Consider the following 24,291-nt stretch of genomic DNA (forward strand, 5'->3'; position numbering starts at 1 on the left):
AGGTTCAAGACTCTTTTTAGTTTAAGCTTACCATGAAAACGCGAAATTATCATAGAAAAATCGAAATTTTAAAAACCATTCGAAATAAATTGTACTGATGCCAAAAGGCCATTGAAAAAATATGGGGACGAAATTCGCACGGACGGCGCTGTTATAAGCGAAAAAAGTCTTGCGTGACTTTTGGATAACCCAGTACATAATAAGCAATGCTAATTTCATATTTGAAATAATCTTGAAACTCAAAGGGCGGAAAATAAGTCAAACATTGAAAAAACTGTATAAATAATGTCCACATCGTAATATCTAATGTCTATCTGCGAGTCTAACGCAGTGTCAAAATCGACCTTAAAAGTTTCATTATGTTCAAAGAGCTAGACCATGGAAAGATTCAGACCAAAACACGATTTAGACAGTTTTTCAGACATTGTTAGGGTGAGGGTCTGTGACAAGACCAAAATCAATGAATTATTGAATGTGTGATCAAGGCACACAAGCCTTGTTGGGGTACACATAAGAACTAACAAGTAACTTGTAAGCAATAAATAAGTTGTCGCAGGCAAGGCACCAAAATAAGAATATCAAATAATACTTTTATTGAAGTGAACTAGAAAGCCCGGGTCTAACCCAGTTTTGGCCCAGTAAAACAGTTTTGGAGTTAAACCGTATTTTTATAACTACTAACTAGAGAGAGCACTTTATTTTAAGTTTTAATCAACTAATATCACCGAATCAATGTCAATCGTTGAAAGTAAGGAGTGATCAAATAAAAAATGAGACCAACTTTAAACAGTGATATTTGGGTAATTATTAGGTTTATTTTATCAAATTTAGTTTTGTTGTAACTTGAGAATTGACAAAGGCCCAAGTGCAGTTCGGTAGAAATGCTCAATCTCAGTCTCATTTAGTCAACGCTCAAAGTAAGCGCAAAATATTTTGTCGTTTCAGACTTTTAACATTAGATTAGGCATACAAGGGAAAATGTCACCAACTTTAAATCCTTTTATTAATAATTAACGAATTAATTTGAATTAAACAGTGTTTTTGGGTGCGAATAAAAGAGAATGATATTTGCAATAATGTGAGTGAGTTTAATTTAGATTAAATATTACATCTGAAAAGTGGCCTTTTTGTACCAATTAAAATCTAATTTCTCGAGTTTTTCATCTTTGGAATCACTTTTCCAGGTGAAAAATTCAATCAAAAGGAATGAAACTCACTCAAATTATTGCGAATATCATTTTCTTTCATCATTCGCACCCAAAAACAATGTTTAATTCCAATTAATTAGTTAATTAAAAGGATTTAAAGTTAGTGCCATTTTTATTGCGCTGACATTTTATGCCTTGCAATTTACTGATAAAAATTTACACCGCTCACTCTAAGCGTTTAATATTTAGGAATAAATAGGATTGAAATCAAATCCATGGGCTAGTTTGGCATAATAGTAATTAATAATAAATTTGATAAAATGAACCTAATAATTACCTAAATATCATTGTTAAAAGTTGGTCGCATTTTTTATTGATCGCCCCTTAATTGTTAAAGGTTTAGAAAGTGGAAGTCAGCAATTATGGCTGATTAGAATTAGGTTGGAAACAGAAGTTCTTGCGATTTCTGATTAAGGAAACAACAGTTATGAAAGTGACTGTAAAGTGATTGAGGAAAAAACTGACATAGAATGTGGAAAAGGAAACAGCTTATATACATTTGTTTGAGTTAGATAAATATCTGGTTATAGTTTGACCACTTTTGGGATATGATGGCGATTAATAGTGGATGTGTTAGATGGTGTAAATGTTATCAAAAATTTGGTGTATTTGGGTGGTGGATAATCTTATAAAAAATTGTTTGAAAATGTGGTGGAAAAAGGCACTCTGATGGTGGATGAAAGTGCTGGACAATTTGTTGAGAAAAGTCTTTTTAAAAAGTGATGATGTTTGATTTGGTTGATTTGGTGGATGTGTTAGATCGGGTGGTAGACAATATGGTGGAAAATACGGTGAAAATACGGTAAAAAAGTGGAGGATGTGGTGGGAAAAATCCGACCCCGATTGAATGAATGATAATGCGGGTGCAGATTGATATTTAAGAAATTATTTAAGAGGAAATAATGAAATTACGTGTCAACCCCTTCCAATATGACTAGTTTTGCACCCTTCCAGATCTTATTTTTATTTTTATTTAAATTTTTAGAATCAGCATGAAAAAATACGCAAGATAAAATGTTTTTAAAGTTATCTGAAAATAGGAAATCGTCCCTATTCAATTTGACATCCTCCCAAGCAGTCAAAAATTGAGTAAATTTTCAGTAAAACTTTAGTACAATAATGTCTGTTTTTGCAATTTATTTGATTTTTCCGATTTCAATTGGGATAATCATCAATTTACTCTTATTTTGAACTTCCTCATTATTAGCAGACATAATATAGCGTTTTAAATATTTCCAAGTATTTTTTCAGGTCTGAAAACCACGGAAAATGAATCAAAGTTAGAAAAAAAATTGGAAAACTTTGCATTTTTTGCAAGAAAACGGTCTTTGACCTCAATTTTCTCGTGACCCGAAAGTTTCCTATCTGAAACCGACAAAACTTTTACCAGTTTTTTATGCTCTATTGAATGAACATAGTCTTGACCGGAAATTATTGAGACACCTGAGACACTTCCCTTGTAAGATTTTATTCAAGAAAATCTTATTGAAATTGATAGTCGAATTAATCGATCTAATGAAAGCTTATTAAATAATGTAAAAATGACTTGGGACTGGTGACTTGGGATACTTTTCACCTGAAGCTTCTTATTATCAGCTAAGAACTTCAAACTCACTGTATTCATTTTCCCTATTTATCAAAACGAATAATGCCGAGGATTGAGACCATTAAATATAAAAACGCTCATTGTTTGTAACATGAGACTTAACACTAAACATATGTGCTTAATGGTCAGCTGGCTGGAAAGTATCCATGCTAACGTTAACATTTATTGTCTTGTCTTGTGTTAAAAATGAATCGACTATGGACAATTTGAATGAGTGATCCTTTGAATTTTTGTACTTAAATGGAAGTATCCGAGGAAAAACTAAAATTTTTTCTCTTCAAATCAATATATCTAAATTAAAACTGATTAACACTCAGTTTAGACATGAAATTTCAGCAAGAAATTAAATTATTTGAATTAAACCTGCGAAAATCCAAAGAAAGCCTTAATTCTGACTGCTTGGGAGCTCCTTTAAAAAGGATTCACTAAAAGACCAAAATTGGCCAAACTTGGCCAAAACAGCCACAAATGGCTGTAAGTTTTAAGACACTAATTTATGCACATCTGATATTAATTATGTTGATTAAATTTCTCACTATAAAAATCGATATTAACCGAGAAAATTCATGACTTAGTTCATTGTGCTATTTTTAATTATGGCTGAAGTAAAACAGTTATTTTATAATTTTTTGTAATAGAGCATTTGAAAATTGACATTTTGGCCATTTAGTGGTTTCTTTAGTTTTTTTGGCCGATTTTAGTCGATTTTGGCCAAGTTTGGTCAGCTTGTGCTTTTAGTGAGTCCTTCTTTAAAACAGTTCAGTTTATACAATATAATCATTGGATTAAACACTGGTTACCTCCAAAAAAGTGGTTTAAAACGATTTATTACCATTTTATTGCCATTTTTATTACTCACACCTCGTATTCATGAAAATTTACACCGCTCACTTCAAGCGTTTAATAAATAGGACTGAGGTCAAATTTTGTGCGTTAAATTAACCTTGACTTTTATTAAGCATCATTAATAATAAAATTAAAACTAAATTTGATAAAAGAAACCCATTCTAAATTAAATATTAGAGTTTAAAGTCTCGTTTTATTTATTTTAATAGTATATTTATCAACTCTCACTAGTCTTAATCGAGTCCTTACACTAATCATTTAAATCATTTTTATCTCCTTCACTATCTTACCATCATGTGAATGAACTCTCATTGCATACCTCAAGCATTGTGTGTAGCGCTGGTAGCTCACTCTGGAACAATCCATATGAGTAAAAATGTCAACAACCAAAACAAACCATCTGATTTGATGTGTCAAGTGATTTTTGTTGAAAAGTGAATTGTTTTGGTCAGCAACGGAATGAAGGGATTTTGTTTTAATTTACATTTTTGGAAGGTGAGTCAATTTTTGTTATGTGATATTCTGAACAATTCTTATGTTTGTGTTAATCCTATTTTATCTATAATTTGACATGGATTCTTTTCCCCTTCTCATAGTGATCAAAAGAGGTGGTTTGAGCTGGTAAACATATCGATTTCATTATAACATTAGCTATTGGTTTAATTAAGATGTCTCAACAGTTCAAATACAAAAATAAAGAAAAACCACTAGAAACCAAGGTGTGTATCTAAACTACTAGTCACTTGTTATCAGTTTAACCACCTGTTTATAAAATTCAATTTTAATGCTCAATTATTACCTTTCAATGTCTTACCTCTTCAGGAGTTTGTAGATGCTTTCACACGTCCATGGGTAATTAGCAATATAAGGCAAATCATTAAAGTTAGTGAAGGCAACTTCCAAGGATTGATAAGTGAACCTTTTATTGCATTCAGAAGTGAAGCCAAGATGAAATTGTGCTGGAAAATTTTAACAGATGACACGATTTTACTCACGCCTTCAATCGATCTTCGCGTTAATTATCCAATAAATGTTATGGTTCGCATGATAATTCAATGTACACGATTCGCATATGAGCTTAACGATAGTTTGCCATGGACTGTGGTACCAGGAAAGGTCAATGTATGGGAAAACGAGTGCAAGTTGGATCTTCATGAATTTTTAATCGATGATTCAGTGACAATTAAGTTGGCCATGGTACATTTACTGAGCGCTGATGAACAAAAATTAAAAGAGAAGAAAGAAAAGGCAGAAGCAGATGCTCGAGCTGAAGAAAAAAGATCAAATAATGATAATTACCTTAACATGTTTTTAAATAGCGAACAAACTGATTTTACTATTTACGCTGATGGTAAAAGCATAAAATGTCATAAATGCGTTCTATCGACAATATCGACACTCTTGGATGTACAAGATGACAATCTAACATGCTCTAGTTTAACCATTGACAACTACGAGTATGATTGTGTCTACCAATTCATATTGTTTTTATATTCCATGGACGAAAATAATCTATCATTGAAAAAATATGCCAAGCATTTTTTAGCTTTAGGAAATATGTATGATGTAAAGCTTATTAAGGCAGCTGCTGAATCATATCTACTCAATGATCTGTGTCTAGCGAATGCAAGAGGTTATGCTTACCTAGGTAAGGAATATAATGCAGACCGTTTAAGACGAAGAGCTGAAGATTTAATCTTAGCTTGAAAATTTTGATATTAATTGATATGATATCAATGATATTTATAATTGTATCATCTACAGTATTCTTATTCCTCTCAAATGTTTTTGCATCATGATTATTCCTCATTTTTGTTTATTGACAAATAAAGCAGTGCTTCCCAAAAACTACAAAAACGATTTTTCGAAATTATTCAGCCCGTGTCGTGGAGACTGGAATTTTTGTTACAAATTTCTTTAAAAATCTCATTTTTATTTCTCTTTCTTGATTAATCAACACCCTGACTGCTTCATCGAGCCATAGATCATCATCGACAAGCGGTGCACTTGATTTAACTCCTCGAAATGGTTAAGAATGAGGAGGTCGAAAAGAGGATCGAAGAGGAGAAGGAGAAGAAAGTTTTGTGAAGATGTCATATTAGTAGCCAGTTGAGCGTTTAGAGGATTAGTGATCATATGTTGCATTAAATTATTTTGGTGATGCATGAATAAAACTGGAGTTTGAGGTTATCCAAATATCAAAATGAACAAAATGCACAAAAAGTTCAACGAAAAAGCACATATTTATCATAAAATCTCTTTAATTTCTTAGTTTGAACTTTTTGTTCTCAATTTTGTTCTTCCAGTTTGACCCTTGTTTTGTTTTGATCTCTGGTTACTCTTAATTGTATCCAGAACAATCTTCGCAAATATGGAGCAAAAAACAAGAACAATTGTACCAGGATATCGAAATAAGAAACTCTACCTCCTCATCGACCAGTGGTGCTCTTGATACAACCCCTCGCAATGGATCCTCTTCATCTTCCGTCTTCTCGGCAGCCGCAGTAAGTTTAATGGGAAACAACGGATTTGATGCTTCAATACGATGAAACCAAATTGATTTCATTACAATTTAATAGTGAATAATCTAGTCAATTTTATTTTTGAAAAATCTTTAATCAAGATAATTGTGTAGGTGAGTTTTCGTTTGAAATAGGTAAGATCATAGCTGAAAATCAATAGCTAAAATACAGCTTTCAGATAAAGATTTGGGACCAATTGAATAATGTTTACAAATCTAAAGTGAAGCTTTTTTTGAAATAAACTGCAAGATATATACATATTCAGTATAAACTAATCTTTAATTTGATTAGCAACCTGATATTCAGTCAAGTCGTATAAAATAAAAGTCATTGTATCATTACTAAAACTTTTGTGACCAGAAATTATAATTTAGCTAATCACACAAATTCATGCTTAGAAAGTTACTTGTTTGTTTTGCCGTTTCTGTTAGGAGAGGAATGTTGAATACGATAAATAGCTGCTGAATGGATAGGAGTTGAAGTTATCTGGGTTCTTTCGGTTCTCGTACATTCCTGGACGGTCCGAGAAGAGGTTCTAAATCGAACTGGAGTTATTTGCGATAGTGATTTTCCGTGACTTTTCTCATCTGCAGGATCAATTTGTCCAATTTTCAATGGTCCACTATCATTCAGATCTGATCTGGAACAGCGTTTTATTGCTGTTCCACTCGAAAGGTTGCTCTGATTTGAATCTTCTAATAGGAGACTTTCAGCTTTTCTCTGAGCTTCCTTAAGTGCAGAAAAATCATTAACACTTGGCGAAACATTAGCAGCATCATTCATCAAATTTTGAAGACTTTTTACTTTTTTTTGTAGCTTGATATTTTGTTCCTCTAAAGCCTTCAGACCTTTGGTAGTTAAATCAGTATCATCAGCAAGTGTACTTTTCTCCGTAATAACACTAATAGTACCTGCAGCTTCCTCTGCTATTTTAGCCGCATTTTTACGGTTAATTGATGAAACTGAAAAACTTTTCTCCATGGATTTTTGATTGATCATTAGTTGTTTATGACGATCCTCTAGAGCAGATAATTCAGCCTTAAGCTCTTTTATTTTAGCCTCCTTGTCAATGTTACTATTAGTTAAGATAGTTTGCTGGAACTCGGCTTCTTTCCGTTTGATATTGCTTAAATTAAGTTCAGCCTCCAATTGTTTAATTTTCATCTGCAATTGTGAAACATTTTCCTTTGTTTGAATAATACTGTGTCTAAATTAAAAAAATGATACAAAAACATTAAAACATATAACAAAATGAAATAGCATTAATAGTATGAACAGAAAAATTAATAGTCGATAAATCAATAAGATACCTTTCTAATTCGATGGAGTTTTGCAGAGACGATTTCTCACTTTTTAGATCGTGTATTTGATTTTTTAATTTGCGAATCTGTTGGTGAACGTCTTTCGAAGCTGCATCTTGTTGTTCAACGCTATCAGTTAAATTGTTAACTTTCTTTTTCAGATCTTTTTCACCGTCGGAGCATCTCTTTAATGCCATATTGGTTTCGTTGAGAGCAGAGTGTAATTTATAATTATGATTTTGAAGTTCAATCAATTTGTTGTTGACCATTTTGAGTTCAGTTAGAAGTGATTCTTTCTCCTCTGTTAGTTGATTACAGTTTTTGATGAGTGATGAGATTCGAGCATCCAGTGATTCTTTGGTCATTTCCAGTTTTTTTATCTTAGATTCATAACGTTCTCTTAGATCAGAATAATCTTTATCTGCAGTAATTTTATTTGTTCTAGAAGAATTTAGTTCATGTTGAAGTTTTCGCTTCTCTTTCTCTAATTTATCGTTTAAACTAGCAAGAGCATCAACTTTACATGATAGATTTTTCTTCTCCAGATCGAATTTATTTAGAGATTCTTCCAATTTTTGGATATTAGCAGTTGCTTCTTCAATTTTTCGAGACATTGTCTTGTTATCCTTCTCTGAAAGCCTTAAATCAGTCTCCAATTTTTCAACTTTCAGCTTAAGATTGCCATTGTTTTCTTTCATATTATCGGCCAATTGTTCAGCTTGTTCGAGGCATGTTTTCAGATCATCTCTTTCTTTGGACAAAGCTTCCACTTTGCTAAGGAGATCAATAATTGCTGAGCGAACAAATTCGGCATCCAATAACTCAGTGTCAATAAGACTTGACAGGAGATAGGATTTACGATTTTTTACTGGCACAATCTCATCAAATGTTATATCACTTTCATTGAGGGTCACATTACCCAGTTTGAGACAGCTTCGTAAAACCGAATTGAGTTTAACCAAATGTTCTTCAATCTCTTTCTTTTCGTTCATTAAATGATTTGTTTGTGAGTCAATCGTTTTCAATTTTTTTTCCAGTTCATTGACATTTTTTTGATAAGATAGGATTTCTTCTTCAGATTGCGATAATTTAGTTTCCAAATTTGTCCGGACACTGTCCAATCGTTTTATTTCTTCTTCTTTTTTATTTGAAGTATTTTTTTCCAATTTGAGTAAATGTTCCAATTCACTTATCCTGTGTTTTAAAGAGACATTTTCTTTCTTGACCATTTGCTTCTCTGCTTCAGTTTCAACTAAAATAGCTTTATCCTTGTTGGCTTCTTCCATTCTCATTTGCTCTCTTTCTGTCTTTTTTTCAATAGTTTGGTGAAGTTCATCTATCTCAGATTTTTTCTCGGAAAGTTCATTTTCTAATTGGATTTTAATCGTTTTCAAAATTTTAACTTCCTTTTTTAAATCACTTCTGGATTTTTCAACATCTTTGCAATTTTGTGAGACCTCTTTGAAATCTTTGATGAGCTTTTCAATGGTTTGCTCCTCTTGAACCAAATTTGCTTGACAGTCAGTTAAATTTGTTCGACAAATATCCAGTTCACTTTCAACGATTTCCAATTTGCTCTTCAAACTATTTATTTCATCTCGTTTGGATTCCTTATCTTGCTCTAATCGAGCAATCAGTCGTCGTAACTCGCTATTTTCTTGTTTATATTCGTCACATTTTCTGTTGAGATTGGCCATCTTGTCATTGTTTAACTGTAAAGTTTTAGCCAAGGTTAGTTTTTCTTCTTCCAATTGGCGAAGTTGAATAGTCAGGAAATTTTTCTCATCAACAACTTCTTGTTTTTTCAGTTTTATGTCATTGACTTCTTCTTTGAAGAGTTCAATTTTCCTAGAACAGTCATCAGTTACTCGTCTTAAATCTATTTCCAATCTCGAACGCTGTCTGGTAACTTGATCCACTTCATCTGCTAATCTTTTCTCTTCTTCTCGTAGTTCCTCGATCAAATCGTCCTTTTCTTTTAATAACCTGTCCTGGTTGGATAATTCACTGATCCATCGATTTTTTTCAGCTTCATGCACCATTGAGAGTTCCATTTTATCTCTTTCCAGCATATTAACTCTTTCATTTAATTGTACAAACAAATCTCTAGTTATATTTGCAAGTTGCTGCTGATATTCAACAATCTGTTTTTCCCGTTCACTTTTATTAGCAGCTAGTGGAGAAGGTGAGGCCACGATATCCAATGAAGTTATAGATATATTTGGCGGTTCTGGCATACTTGAATCCAAAATATCTTTTGTATAGTTGCCATGAGAGCCTTGACTTTCATCTTTTTGCTTGATTTCAGATAAATCGGTTATATTTTGATGTATAGTTGGTGAAGTTGATGAGGTTGTTGTGTTATGGGACGGTGATAGCAATGAGGATGAAGATGTCGATGATGACAGGGATGAAGATGAATTTGAAATTAAAGATGATGGAAAAGCGGGTTCAATTGGTGAAATTGCGGGAAAAGATAGACTTGAATTTAGATGACTGCTTAAGTTATCAATTGGATTAACATTCAATTTATTTCTACCATAGTTCCAAAATAACAAAGGATGACCAGTAACAGCCAATTTATGATTATCATTTCCATGGTCATCTACCAATAATTTGGCATCATTTAAAAGAGCTTCGGGATTCTGAATGAGTTCTGGTACTGCACGTTTATTTCCGGTTAATCGACCAAGCCACATTATAATAGCTTTCAATCCATTCAACTCAAAGGATGTTAAATGAGCATGTTGACCATTTTTAGATTTAATTAAACTATTACTATATAGTGATAAATTGTTGGTATTAGCTGATGAGCCTTCACTTGGAGGATTACCATCGACATCAACCGTCAAATGTGATTTACCAGTTAAACAATAAACATATCTTTGAAGAACATACCAAAGCATTTCGTGGTAAAATGGATATCGAAATTTTTCAGGAACTTTAGTTATATCCTCAACTTGAGCTATCCGGAGTTGTTTTTCAATTGAAAAGCTGTGTAGAAAATTTCCACCAAAAACAAGCGAATCTTCGGGTGTATAAACAGCATAAATCCATCCAGTTGGTATGAAAAATGTATAACCCTCATATAATCTGATACGAGCACATTGTTCAACAGTATCTCCAAAAAATATATCACTTTGTTTACCAGATAGGACCCATTGCTCGAAAAGTTGAATGTTTCTTTCACTGGGAGGAATGAGCCAAAAAACTTTTTGACCTTTCAGTATGTGGTACCAAGATGAAGTACCTCCAAAATCAATGTGAAAATCTGTATAGCAGCCTTTGACACTCATGTGACAGTATCTAAAAAAGGATTGGAAATATTAATAAATCAAAACATTCAATATAATATAGCATCATAATTACTTTTGTACTTTAGGGTATTTCACATCACCAATTGAATTGGTGGAAACAGTTTGCTGGTGTTTAAGATGTCTTGGCCAAACCCAATCAACCCAGTCAACCTGACGCACAATTGTTGGTGATTCAACCATTGAATCAAGCTTTGTGTCACTGAATTCTAGACTAGTCACAGTAAGAAGTCTATCCCGAACTGGATTTTCATAATATTGACACCATTCTTTCATGGTCATTTCGAAATCCTTTTGAGTAGTTACATCCATTACATCAATGATTTGACGACTGCCAACATATTTTTTCACATCAGACACAGTAAAATTTGAGTCAGGCATTTTCAGTCCCAGATCTTTTGTATTTTTTATTACAATTGGGCTATCAAATCCATGCTCTTGAATATACTTTAAATTAAGCTCTGAAATAACGAGGAGAATTAAAATATAAAATACGCTAAAGTTTACAATTTCATTAAATATGAATTAAAATATTTCAACACTTACCTTCACCTTTCATCTCTTTGACAAATAATTTGTCAAATTTATCGGACACCAATTTTTCCTCCACATCAAACATTCGAGCTCCTTCGATCTCTTCATCCCCAAACTCTTCTGTATAGCGCCGCCTTTCAAGGGCTCTCTGAAAATTTAGACAAGATTTAAAATCAGATATGAAAAAATTAAGAAGAAATTGAATTTCTTACCAATTTTCGTACCATTCCTTCAGATTTACTCATTTTTCGGCCTTTAGACAATTTAGTACAAAGTATAAATAATATAATCACGCACAATGACCAAGGAGAGTTGAGATGTGCATTGTACTTTATATGAGCTTATCACATCTTAATCTAAAAACAGAGAGAAAAAGAAAATAATATTAAATTAAATGTTCAGATTAATACATTTGTTTACATTAATCTCTCGCAAAGTGCGGCATTACTAGGGAAACTGTCTATTCATAGAGATGAAAATCTTTTCAAGTAAAAAAAGTCTAGAGACAATTTAATACTTAAGAAATTTATAAAATCACGAAAAAACACATAAAAACGAACTAAATAGCAACCAGAGAGTCGCATTTTGAGAGCGATTCTTCGCAAATCCTAGATTACTGTACATGTTTATCTGAAAGCTAAGTTTGCTAGTCAAGTTGATCTGACTGACAAATTTTATACCATTTTACAAATTTTTCAACTAAGTTTTGATAGCAATTCTGCGAGTCAAAATATTGAACGAATCCATAAATTAAGACAATAAGCGTAGGGTTAAAATGCAGCAAATCAAATAAAATGTTACAGTAATTTTAAAAATATCTTACCTGAACTTTAAGGTAATAGACTTTGCCAAACAGTACAATAAAAGTTTATTATGTTTTTTTGGATATTAAGTTTTATTAAATGATTGAATAGACACAATAGATGGCTGAATTGATTGACAGAAACAAAATTTAAACAAATTATTAATTCGAGTAGATCATAATCACTTTTTAAAGACCTTATAAAATTACACAAGAAACTAGAGCTACAAACAATCCCTCCAATAAAATCAAACAAAACATAAGTCATGGTAACAGTTGACATAGAAACAAACACGTTTATTTCACAGATGGCACCAGAAATCAATACAACGGTCAGTGTAATGCAAAGAGTGGTCAGTAATCACTGATTACTAATTGCTAATAAGTTATTCCCAATAACTTTAATCATGTACCTGACTGAATCAAAGTGTATTTTTGGGTATAGATATTAAATGAGTTCTGAGCATCTAAATTGTTGACAAAATTGAAATTCATTAAACTGCTCGGAGAATAGTGGGAATAAGCTATTTCCACATTTTAATCAGTAACTGTTAGTTACAGTTTATTACATTTTGTAGCCTACAAATGGAATGCTGTGACCAATCAAAATCAGGATATGACCATCTTCTTTTGTATTGTCCATGGATTAAAGGATGGGTGACCTGTGGAACATACAGAACAGAACAAGATTTAATCGTTGATAAAATGACGTCTGAGGCCTTCAATCTCTTACTTGATCATATTGAAGTTTTGAATCAATTAATGACTACCAAAGAGGTTCTAGACATGCAATGAGGAACTGGGTACTCCACGTTATGAAGGATAACTCACTACTCTACCCTTTATCTTTATAATACTAAATTTATACAATAATTTAATGTAAACATTTGTTTTAATTGTAAACATTACAATAACACTTTGTAAATGAGCAAATGCCAGCTCAAACATGGCGCCTTAGGGGGTGGAGTAGAGCCACTCAGCCATCTAGAGCTCAAATTTAGAACCAGTTCTAAATAATAAATTACATTTAAACCGTAGTTTCTCCATGTGATCTGTTGTTTTGATTGATGTCTTTAATTTGATATTTCTAATTTTGTTGTAAAATATTTATAACTGAAATCTACTTCATAATGTACCTCAATATCGTGATTTTTTATTTACTGATTGCGCTTACAAAGGTATGTGAAAATCGGATTAGTCTACTAGATATTCTATAGTAATGTTGACTTTTTTTCAACGCAGGCACAAGAGGTTTACCAGCAGACCAATTTGGATAAACTGTTGACCATAAAGCTTTATCATTCAATAAATTCTCGTAAGTATTTTGTTTATCGAGAATAATCAAACCAACTCATTTATGCATAATGTTTAATTTTAGCTGACAGTTATAAATTGAGGGGGACAATTATAATACCTTCTTCCAAGGAAAAAGATTTGGTGATTAAACAAGACAAACCATTAACCGACGAAGAAATCAATGATCTTGATGTAAGATGATCAATTTTTCCTGCTCTTAAACTAAATATTAATGCATTACTTTTTATTAACTCTTTCAGAAAGCCGCTCGTAACAATGGGTTTTATTTTTTGAAAGCTGTGGCTTATAAAAGTACCAGTGAAGATCAAACAAAAATGGCAACATCATTCATTGAAGCTGTTAGTTTTATCATTAATGCTATCTTTAATTTCTTTATTAATTTTTGTTGCATTTGTATTATTTTTAGTGTTCATTGGTACAATCTGGTCTATCTGATATAATTATGATTTCATTAGACTACTATGGAAATCTAATTGGAATAAGCTTGACATCAACAAATCCAACCTGTGAATCTTCATACTTTTCTACTGATTCAAGCAATAAACTCGATACATTCAATACAACAGTAAAATTAATTTCAACAACCCTTGGACCTGTGTATGTATAACTATGCGAACGGGAAATTTTTAGAATGATGAAAAATTTAAAGACTAAATTAATAATCTTGCTATTTTTCTTTACAGTCCGGACACATTATCTTACATTCAAAGAATGGAACAAGAAAAAAATGAAAAACTCAGAGGAGATAAAGTTGATAATCGATCTTTCTTTGGAAAATATGTAAATATCTATTCAAACAATCATTAATTCGTTTATTTATAAAAACTATTTTATTCTATCCCTTACAGTGGATGTACATCGTGCCTGTGGTTATTTTTGTACTCATCTCTAATTTGGCAAGTCCTGAAGGAATGGAACAAGCAGCAGCAAGATAGAAATAGTGACCATCTTAAATAGCACTTCATAGTGGCTTAAAAAGCTACGAAAAGGTATCAGATATAAACAGAGTATTGCACTAACTATATTAACAGGATGGACTTTTTCATAACACGAAATAAAGAAAGATTGCCAATCCACCAATTGTCCATACCCAAAATATATCTTCAATTTATGGTGTCATTACAGATACTCAACGTAATTTATGTTTTTTTTCATTCCCCTGCTTTGAAAGCTTTTTATCCTTATTTTTTGGCTAAAGAGAACAGTAAAGCTACCCCATTTTTAAACCAAACTGCTATATTAAGATCGTGATTTTTACACATGTATTCCATGCTTTCATCGGTATGCAAGGCCAACTTGATTCAATTATTGCTCACTACCAGTATTTTCATTTTATCTATTAATCCACCCAGATTAATCTTACGCATTCCCGGTACAATTATTCTTGCACTTTGTTTCATATTTGCGAAGATTGTTCTCGGTGCAATTAAGAGTAACCAGAGATCAAAACAAAACAAGGGTCAAACTGGAAGAACAAAATTGAGAACAATAAATACAAACTAAGAAATTAAAGAGATTTTATGATAAATATGTCCTTTTTTCGTTGAACTTTTTGTGCATTTTGTTCATTTTGATATTTGGATAACCTCAAACTCCAGTTTTATTCATGCATCAGTTCGAAAATGTTTCCAAAACAAAAACACTGAAAATGGTAACTTAAATAAAAAATTGCTGAGAATCACTTAACCTGATTATACAGGCCTACGATCATATTATGCAGGTTTGGTTCTCAAATAGGCGAGCAGAAACTGCGACTTGGTAGTCTTGGAAGTTACTCACGACCCTCAACTTGTGGTGAGAGCGATGTGCAATACTCTGACCTTTACTGAATTACCAATTGCGAAGCGAAACTCTTTTTTCCCCAAGTCCAAACCTATTTACATAAGGAAAGACACGAGAAGATTAAATGTTGTCATTTTTAACTCGCTTTTTCTCTTGCGAGGATCCATTGCGAGGGGTTAAATCAAGAGCACCACTGGTCGATGATGATGTTGTTGTTGTTTACGATTAAATTGTATCTAAAATTCCGCTGATACGAACAATCAATCCTTTCAAAACTCAGAAGCTTAGTCTCAGCTCCATCTGTAAGCAGATGAAGAAACGAAAGATAAATAAATAAAGTCGCATCTGTAATTTCATCATACAAGATTATTAAATGATTGTGTACATGAATTCATCCTGACCATTATTTTCTGATCAATTAGTGAATCTCAAAAGTTAAGCTATGAGAAAACGTTTTATTATTTGTGAGGCTCAACTCCTTATTGATGCTCTCTTTTGTAATTGTGGACGAAATCAAAAGTCATAATAAACAGACATCAAAAACTTGAATGATATTTCATGATTGACCAATCTAATTGTTCAGGTCATGGGGGGTTTGACAATGGTGTTTGCTTTTGTGAGGTGAGTAATTCTTAATTTTATTTGTTTTATCAACTATTAACAGTCTTAATCTGTCTTTTAGATTGAATATTCTGGTCAAACATGTGAAAGGCCAAATTACAGTTACTACCTTGCTTTGTCAACCATTTATTACTTAATCTGCATAGCTTCATTTATTCAGTTGGTGAGTAAATATAATCAGTATTCTGTTTATTAGTAGACAAATTATTTAAATCTTATATTCTTTCAGATCCTTTGTATCAATTCAGAGTTCAAGAGAATAAAGCCTCCATCGATTATCAGAAGCTTTAAAATAACGACACAAAAAGCTCTATACTTCTTCATTTGTGTTGCCACCATAATCAGAGGATTTTATTTTTCATCACCAACAAATCCTTCTCTTCATTGGGCTAATGGTTTAATGAATGCTTACTATCCTGTAGTTCTCAGTGGATCATCTTTAGTTGTCTGTTTTTGGGCTGAGATTTTCCATTTGTATGGCGTTAATGTTTTAAGACCAAGTTTTCTAAGCAAATCGTTTTCTGGATTTGTCTTTTTCAACATTGTTTCTTATTCTCTACTCATTACTGAACTGTTACTTTTCCAGTTTTCGGACAATCATGATATCGATAAGGTAAGCTTAGATTCAGCCTCAAATATGATCTAATTGTGTAAATTTTCATCTAATTTCTATCTTAATCTGACAGAGTATGTTCATGCGGGTATTTAATAGCATTTATGCAGTTCTCATGTTGTTGGTGGTTATATTTTTCCTCATTTACGGAGTTGAAGTTTATTTTAAAGTAAGTGACTCTATTCTTATACTTAAAGCTTCATAATTTCATATTAATTTTGCATAAACAGGTCAGAGGAGCATTCATTCAAGGAGAAAGTTGCCCTGCAAACTTATCGCAGCTTAAACAATCTCGCTTCGGTTTGATTTCTTATGCAACGATGTTACTTGTAACTGTTGTTTTCCTCTTCTCTGAAGTTCTTGGCGAAATTTGGAAAGAAAAGTAAGCGAACACATTTATCTGAATTTCATCCTGTATTTTGTATCTTTAATTCTGTATTTTTATGAAATTTCATCTTTGTTTCCATTTTTGTCTTCATTAGAGTTCCAATAATCGGTCGAAATGCATATTTAATAATCTTTAGACTTTGCGAAGTTGGTATCGCTCTTTGGTATCCATGTGTATTATGGAATTGTGTCAGACCTGAAAGGCTTTGGATCCTCAACCCGAGACGTATTCTCAAAACCGATGCAAGTGACTTGTCTTTGGACGACCTAAGATCCATCGAGACTGGAGCAGCTTTATTGGTTGATGGCACAAACAATAATTTGATGAGTAAAAATCACAGCAACTCATCTAGGTCTATTGATTGTTGGATTTGTTATGATGATGAATGTAAAGATGTCGGCCCGCTTATTCAACCATGCTTGTGTAAAGGTGATGTCTCTGCTGTTCATCATGATTGTCTCAAAAGATGGCTCATGGAGTCACATTCTAGTCCAGAAAATGTACATTGTAAGGTTTGTAAAGAACCTTATCTTATAGAGCGAGGAGTAATCTGGTTGCCATCAGGTTTGACAATTAACCATTGGCTACAAACTGGTGTAATTGCCATTTTAATGGCTATAACTATTGCTGGTTCTTATATTATGGTCAGACTTTTTCACCATGCAGGTGCAAGAATAATGTCTGTTGGATTTGCGATTCTCATTGAGTATATTTGTTTGAGATTTCTTGGATTCAATATTCTCTCAGCTTACCAAAGGGCTAAATTTGCTGCAGTGAAAATAATTAGTCGATCCATCGATGATTAGATTACAACTATTCTTTGATGTTTTGAAATCAAAATAATCAAAGCAACAATGGATTAACTACCATTAGTCATTCCAAAATGAAATCTATTTTGATGTTGAAAGAGCAATAATTTGCTATCAAAAAATTCAGACCAATATCTTCCATTATCTCTATGAGTTATACAAATCAAATACGAAATACAAAAAATGTATTTTGATTTACTATTTTCATTGTAATTTCCAGTTTTATTGCTCGCCTTTATCCAGAAAGCTCGACAAACTATAATGTTCATTTTCTTAATATTCCAATCATATTTTAAATATTATCATAATGCCTCAATTTTTCATGAATATCATCTCCAATTTTCACTGTCTTCTCCATTTCTCAAAGCTGTCTCCGTCAACAACAATTTACTGTAATAAACTAGTCACTTTATTTTAGACACAAATTACTTGTGTTTGAATCAAATAAATAAATCTGATACTTCTAGTGATTCTGAAACATGTTTCAGTGTGTGTATTGAGCTTATTTCATCAAGCCATAAGAATCTGTGTACGAACAATTATTCATAATACTTCCTGGTTCATCTCTTTTTTCAATTTTGTGGATCAACACTAGAAAATGAGTTGAAACCGAATCGCTACTAACACCTTTATTAACAACATGAAATAAAAGATACATTTAATTCGCAATCAACCTTTTCAATTAAATAAACTCGCGTTTTGATATCATGAATTTACTTCTAGGTTGCCATCAAAATGAACCAAAATTGGAACATCAGACCAGTTACAATACAAATGATTTTTCTTCAGATGATTTCATTAAAAACAAACTTATTGAGCTTTGACACAATCTATTTTTTGTGACAATTATTATTGATTATCTGTCATTCACCTAATTGATCAAAGCAATAAAAAGTAAAAGATTTTTGTCTGAAAAAAGATTAATCAGTCTGGACTTTCCTTAATAATTTGTAGATGTGAATCAATCAACTTAAATAATCTTCAATTAAATTTCAGAGGTCATTTTACTCGACAAGTCTTATTATAAGACTCATTCTGAAAAGCAAGCCATTAGTAAAGGAAGGAATCCTCTTTTTTAGATACTTCAAGTCTACAAGTTACATTGTTTCGTTCAAAATTTCAAGGAATATTCAAGTTCTGAAGGAAGATGAAGCTTTTAAATAGAATAGAGTGAAAAGAAAGAAAATATAATAAGAACTGAAGAGAGTTCAAACATGCATAAGTCTTGCGTAGTTTTGATATCATTTTCATCAGGGAGTTCGATACAATTCCAACTCTACTATATTATTGGTTCGATGTAGATTATTGTTGATTGTTGCTTGTTTTTGTTAAATTGATAATGTTGCCATTTGTGATAATCCAGATTTTAGGTTTAGTAATCGTTGAAATAATCGATGAAACCTTTTGCTTCATACCATCCAGAATACCAACTCATGGGCTTCCCAAACCATCTGGATATAATCCGAACCGGTTTGATTCGTCTTCCTCGACATCTCTAGCAACTACAACAGAAATGCCATTAACCAAACTTCACATTGGCGGTTTGTTCCCAATGACTGGTACCGGTGGTTGGCTTGGAGGCCAAGGTTGTCAACCAGCAGTGGAAATGGCATTGGAAGATGTCAATAGTAGACCTGATTTACTTCCAGGTTATTATCTTTCCCTAACTCCAAACGATAGTAAAGTAAGTAGAATAAGAGAAACATTAAAAATTTAAATCAGTCAATTGTAAGTATCTTATAATTTATTCAGTGTGATTCTGGTCTAGCCTCTGCTTTGCTTTATGAACTGGTCTATGAGCCACCAACTAAAATAATGATTCTGGGTGGCTGTTCAATTGTATGCTCAACAATTGCTGAAACAGCTAAAATGTACAATCTTGTAGTCTTTGGTTATGGATCCTCATCTCCAGCGTTATCCAATCGAAGTCGCTTCCCAACCTTTTTCCGTACACATCCATCTGCAACAATAAACAATCCAACTCGAGTCAAGTTGTTTAAGGAATTTAAGTGGCAAAGGATTGCAATGATACTCGAGGCTGAAGAAGTTTTTGTCACCGTAAGCTATTTCAATCTCTCTACTGGATTTGCATGAAACATTATTGAATCAGAAAGTGATTTTTTGTATTTCAAAATTTTCCAATCCATTTAGACTGCCAAAGACTTGGAGCATCAATGTAAAAAGGCTGGAATTGAAGTTTTAACTCGAGTAACATTCCTATCTGATCCATCAGATGCTGTGAAAAGCTTAGCTCGTCAAGACGCCCGAATAATTGTTGGCATATTTTACGGTGGCGAAGCGCGTAAGGTAATGTGTGAAGCGTACAAACAAAATCTTTACGGCAAACAGTATGTTTGGTTTCTTATTGGTTGGTATGAAGATAACTGGTATTTACCAGTGAAAGGACTCAATTGTACCAAAGAGGAGATGCTCAGAGTGGTCCAGGGTCATTTTACGACAGAAGCAATAATCTTGAATCGAGACAATAAGCAAACAGTTGCTGGTATAACTGCCCAACAATGGCTGGATCGATATCATGACCGTTTGAACCAAAGTTTAGGAACTTCTGTAAGACCTGAAGGTGAATTTCCATTATTCTTATCAGCTATTTTTGCCTTTTTAAGGTTTATGTGTTTTTGATGGCAGCAAATTTACATTACAAACGGGCAAAATCAAAATGAAAAATCACACTATAGTTGAAGATGGAATCGATTATCAATCAATTGTAAATTTTAAACTCAACAACGAATCATGATGTTAGCAAATCCTTTCAGGTTCCTCATTAGACGACCTTTCACTGAGATAATTAGAAATGTAATTGTTACTGAAGAAGGTAAATTGGTGCGATTAGATTTTGAATTGAATACAATTGTTAAAACTAAAATTGTTTTATTTTTAGCCTGATAATCAAATCTTAGTTTCAGCTTATTAACAACTTTTTGTTTCATGGTGATATACTTATTCAGTGAAACTAGATATGCTGTCACAACTGTGTTTTGATGGATTCTTTCATTTTGACTTTGAACTTTCGTATATCAACTGACTGTATTTTCAACTTACTTTGAATGATGATCAGGTTACCAAGAAGCTCCATTAGCCTACGATGCAATTTGGGCCGTGGCCTTAGCTTTAAATGCGACTATGCACAAACTCAAGAAACGTGGAATCGCCATCGAAAGCTTCAATTATGAAAATAAAATGATTAGCCAAGAGATTCAAAATTCATTGAGAGATACCTTTTTCCTAGGAGTATCGGGTGAAGTTAAATTTACGGATGAAGGTAAAATTTCACTGATTGATTTAAAAAAAATCATCTAAATAAATAATTAAATTGTCTCGCTCAAATTTCAGGTGATCGTATAGCTTTAACTCAAATTGAACAAATGGTTGATGGTAATTACAATCTGCTGGGTTATTACGATACTCAATATGATAACCTGTCTTGGGCCAGTGCACCTCAATGGCTTGAAACAGGATCACCGCCAAAAGATCGAACTGTAATTGTTGAACAGCTTAAAACAGTGTCACTTTCCTTTTTTGTAACTCTCAACGCAATCGCCGCCATCGGAATTATTTGGTCAATTGGACTTATCTGCTTTAATTTTAAATTCAGACGATTTAGGTAAGTGATAAACATTTTGATTTGTTAAGCAAACTCTTGTAATACTCTGTAAATACCTTAAATATTTTAGGTACATCCAAATGTCACAACCATTGTCAAATTATATAATGTTGATAGGATGTATTGGCTGTTTGTCATCAGTTGTCCTTTTTGGCCTGGACAGTCAAAAGATCAGTCAGAGGGATTTCACTAAACTCTGTCATGTAAGTTGATTTTGATTTTACATGCACAGAAATACACAATTTTAAATTCATTTCTTTATTCCCGGATTTTTAGTGTAGAGCTGTGTTACTTTCAATAAGCTTTTCTCTCTTTTTCGGAGCCATGTTCACAAAGGTTTGGTTTGCATACAGATTGTCGACTCAATTGGAGGAATCCAGTAAATCAAAGGTAAAAAGAGGCTTCTCTATCAAATTTCCAGTTTGAAGACACTCATCATAAGATGTATTTGTTTTTGATTAATTGAACAGGTTGAAAATGCACAGGTCATTTTGATGATATCATTATTCTGTGTGATTGATATCGCAATTTTGACCAGTTGGTTCATCAAAAGTCCAATGATCCGAATAACTGAAAAGCTGGAACAAGAAGATGCAGATGATCCCAATGATGAAAATATTAAGGTGAATTTTTGTTCAAAACCAAATAGTGTTTCCTTCATCATTCATAAACATGAATACTGACTGGGTATTTTTGCTATTCCAATCCATATAGATTGTCCGGCGATTAGAACGATGTGACGCCAATCTAATTTGGTACTGCATTCTATTCAGTTATAAAGGTTTACTTCTACTTTTTGGTCTTTTCTTAGCCTACGAAACTCGAAGTGTTAAATTGAAGCGACTCAATGATTCTAGGCTGGCTGGTATGAGCATATACAATGTTGTTGTAAGTATATTTGTATTCAACTTGTAACTAAACTAGAGACGGGTGAATAGCTTTAAATTAACCATGAACCAATATTTTACTCGTTGTCCTTTCTTTTGTTGATAATCTGTATCACACTTAGATCCTTTGTATGATTACTGGTCCGGTGTCACTTGTTATTGTCAACCATGTTGATGCCCATTTCGCCTTCATTGCATTCACTATAATCTTCTGCTGTTTCATCTCCATGGCACTGATATTTATACCCAAAATAGTGGAACTGGTAAGGAAGCGTGGTTCTAGCCTTTCCTTTGGTAGCTCCTACATGAATGGTACTTTCAATGAAACATTAACAATTCAAGAACAAGAAGAAAGGTTAAAAAAGCTTACCTTAGAAAATGAAGAGCTTCAGGTAAAGTAATCGCAATGATTTAAACGTCAACTGTGAATATGTGTAATCTAACTGACATTTACTTTATGATGTTTACAGGCCAAAATAGCCGAGAAAGAATCACAAATCGATGAAGTACGTAAACAAATGGAAGAAATAATGAAAAAGAGGGAAAGTGCACCAAAACACACAAAAAAAGCTGTACGAATCAAAGAGCCAGATGTGAAAAGGACTATTAGTACAATCCATGTTGACCCAGCAACTGATTCAGGATATCAATCTGCTCGTTGCTCCAGACCATCAGATTTTGATATTTCAGAATCATATTTATGAACAAAACAATCAGACTTAAAACAAAAAAATGATTGCTCATCTTTAAAAACAAAAGGAGACTCAAGTGCTTAATTTAAACGTAAGGTTGTGTTATGTTGACTGTTAATAACAAGAAGCTTGCAATGTACATGTGATTGGTCTATTGTAGGCTTTATATCGAGCGAGTATGTTTGGTAAATTTTATCGAACTAATGAAGAGATCAAAAAATCTTTATCCAAAATCAGATTAATAACTTCAATCAAATTAAAATTTCATCCTTCCCCAATCCTGGATCAATCTACGCAAAATGTAATTGAAAAAACCTGGACGTTTGTCAACAAGCAGCTAAAACAATTCAAATGCATCTTGAAACTCTGTGATAATTCATTGTTAATCTGACTCTAATTAATTCATCCATCTTCATCTCAAAGCTGTTGAACAATAAATTCACGAATTCGCTAATTTTTTGTCGACAATTAGCTGACTAAGCCATGCTCATAAAAAAATTATAAACTCATAATAATCTCATCTCCAGCAATCCAGTTATCCAAAACTATTCAAGATAAACCATTATTGTTTGATGATCCATTTGACAAATCTGTGACTTTGGGTTTATCATTTGTACAATTAAGTTTTTGAAATTAAGTTATTAAGCCACATTAGGATTTAATAATCAATTGCTGAATTGACTGACTCTCAGCAAAACCCTAACCTGCCAAACTGAATGTTTAATTTTATTAATTTCTATTTTTATTGAGTTAGTTAACTAACAATCTAAATTGAATTAGTCTTTAAGTGGTCCATTTAAACACTTTAAAAGTAAATGTTTAATCAATTGTAAATCAGATGTTAACTTTACAAGTTGTATTCACAAATTGTTTACAGATAAATAAAATTAAATAGATAGTCTTCATTCAATTGCCATTAATTTTAACCCAATTTTTTAACAGATGACCAATTTGGACAAGGGTCAAAACAGATAATGCCACTGGTGAAATAATCAAAGCCTAATAAAAAACAGGTGAGTGAAAGTGAAAAATATGAGTGAAAAGTCCTGAATTATGAATAATATTATGACTTTAGCTGAAGCTAATATTAGCCATAAATTTTAAATATTAATATTTTTACATTTAAATGAAATTACAAGAATTAAATAAAATATATGCGAATTTCTTGACGGCAAAAATAGGACAGTTGATTGAAAGAAAGTTGAAGGCACTTTTTTGAAGTCGATGTTTCTGTTTAGTTTAATTTAACAAATGATTTTTTGCTGCTTTAAGTGCGGCATTATTTTTTGCATTACCAACATATCTTTCCATTTTCGGTATCTTTATTTTCATGAATCATGATTGATGACTTAATTTAGGAATGAAGCTAGAATCCTAAACTATTTCATCTATTAATTTCATTTCAACAAAATCGATTCAATTTTGCT

General features: G+C 32.5%; 5 protein-coding genes and 2 long non-coding RNA genes across 7 annotated transcripts; 4 read left to right on the top strand and 3 right to left on the bottom strand.

Moving 5' to 3' along the window:
• The first annotated feature begins 4,061 nt into the window (after positions 1 to 4,061).
• LOC107364784 (uncharacterized) lies at positions 4,062 to 5,517 on the top strand. Its single transcript, XM_015932218.3, has 3 exons — positions 4,062 to 4,155; positions 4,257 to 4,379; positions 4,483 to 5,517. The coding sequence occupies exons 2-3, from the start codon at positions 4,329 to 4,331 to the stop codon at positions 5,365 to 5,367; spliced, it is 936 nt and encodes a 311-aa protein (XP_015787704.1). The 5' UTR covers positions 4,062 to 4,155; positions 4,257 to 4,328; the 3' UTR covers positions 5,368 to 5,517.
• A 925-nt stretch (positions 5,518 to 6,442) lies between these two features.
• On the bottom strand, positions 6,443 to 12,394 carry LOC107364769 (uncharacterized). Its single transcript, XM_015932197.3, has 6 exons — positions 12,155 to 12,394; positions 11,544 to 11,687; positions 11,344 to 11,479; positions 10,853 to 11,258; positions 7,493 to 10,789; positions 6,443 to 7,389 (listed from the first exon to the last, which is right to left on the bottom strand). Exons 2-6 carry the CDS (start codon positions 11,574 to 11,576, stop codon positions 6,585 to 6,587), a joined length of 4,677 nt encoding a protein of 1,558 aa, XP_015787683.1. The 5' UTR covers positions 11,577 to 11,687; positions 12,155 to 12,394; the 3' UTR covers positions 6,443 to 6,584.
• Positions 12,395 to 12,415: 21 nt separating this feature from the next.
• LOC149093592 (uncharacterized) lies at positions 12,416 to 13,027 on the bottom strand. Its single transcript, XR_016200013.1, has 2 exons — positions 12,867 to 13,027; positions 12,416 to 12,795 (listed from the first exon to the last, which is right to left on the bottom strand). It is a non-coding gene; the product is annotated as an uncharacterized LOC149093592 (long non-coding RNA).
• Positions 13,028 to 13,155: 128 nt separating this feature from the next.
• Positions 13,156 to 14,681, top strand: EMC10 (ER membrane protein complex subunit 10). Its single transcript, XM_025161395.1, has 7 exons — positions 13,156 to 13,311; positions 13,376 to 13,448; positions 13,512 to 13,621; positions 13,690 to 13,788; positions 13,857 to 14,047; positions 14,134 to 14,230; positions 14,299 to 14,681. Exons 1-7 carry the CDS (start codon positions 13,264 to 13,266, stop codon positions 14,383 to 14,385), a joined length of 705 nt encoding a protein of 234 aa, XP_025017163.1. The 5' UTR covers positions 13,156 to 13,263; the 3' UTR covers positions 14,386 to 14,681.
• A 926-nt stretch (positions 14,682 to 15,607) lies between these two features.
• On the top strand, positions 15,608 to 18,141 carry LOC107364779 (uncharacterized). The gene is made up of 6 exons (XM_015932212.3): positions 15,608 to 15,853; positions 15,915 to 16,016; positions 16,083 to 16,466; positions 16,540 to 16,635; positions 16,697 to 16,848; positions 16,949 to 18,141. The coding sequence occupies exons 1-6, from the start codon at positions 15,791 to 15,793 to the stop codon at positions 17,658 to 17,660; spliced, it is 1,509 nt and encodes a 502-aa protein (XP_015787698.1). The 5' UTR covers positions 15,608 to 15,790; the 3' UTR covers positions 17,661 to 18,141.
• Positions 18,142 to 18,641: 500 nt separating this feature from the next.
• Positions 18,642 to 22,683, bottom strand: LOC112539139 (uncharacterized). The gene is made up of 5 exons (XR_003082765.2): positions 22,543 to 22,683; positions 21,342 to 22,473; positions 20,900 to 21,258; positions 20,724 to 20,842; positions 18,642 to 20,460 (listed from the first exon to the last, which is right to left on the bottom strand). It is a non-coding gene; the product is annotated as an uncharacterized LOC112539139 (long non-coding RNA).
• Positions 19,003 to 23,769, top strand: LOC107364774 (gamma-aminobutyric acid type B receptor subunit 1-like). Its single transcript, XM_015932205.3, has 11 exons — positions 19,003 to 19,347; positions 19,416 to 19,721; positions 19,815 to 20,244; positions 20,740 to 20,943; positions 21,015 to 21,285; positions 21,356 to 21,488; positions 21,562 to 21,675; positions 21,756 to 21,908; positions 22,000 to 22,173; positions 22,295 to 22,564; positions 22,643 to 23,769. Exons 1-11 carry the CDS (start codon positions 19,003 to 19,005, stop codon positions 22,874 to 22,876), a joined length of 2,634 nt encoding a protein of 877 aa, XP_015787691.1. The 3' UTR covers positions 22,877 to 23,769.
• The last annotated feature ends 522 nt before the right edge of the window (positions 23,770 to 24,291 follow it).

The sequence above is a fragment of the Tetranychus urticae genome, chromosome 3 (genome assembly GCF_039701765.1).
Source record: "Tetranychus urticae isolate SD_2017Ah chromosome 3, NJAU_TeUrti_SD_1.0, whole genome shotgun sequence".
Taxonomy (NCBI): domain Eukaryota; kingdom Metazoa; phylum Arthropoda; class Arachnida; order Trombidiformes; family Tetranychidae; genus Tetranychus; species Tetranychus urticae.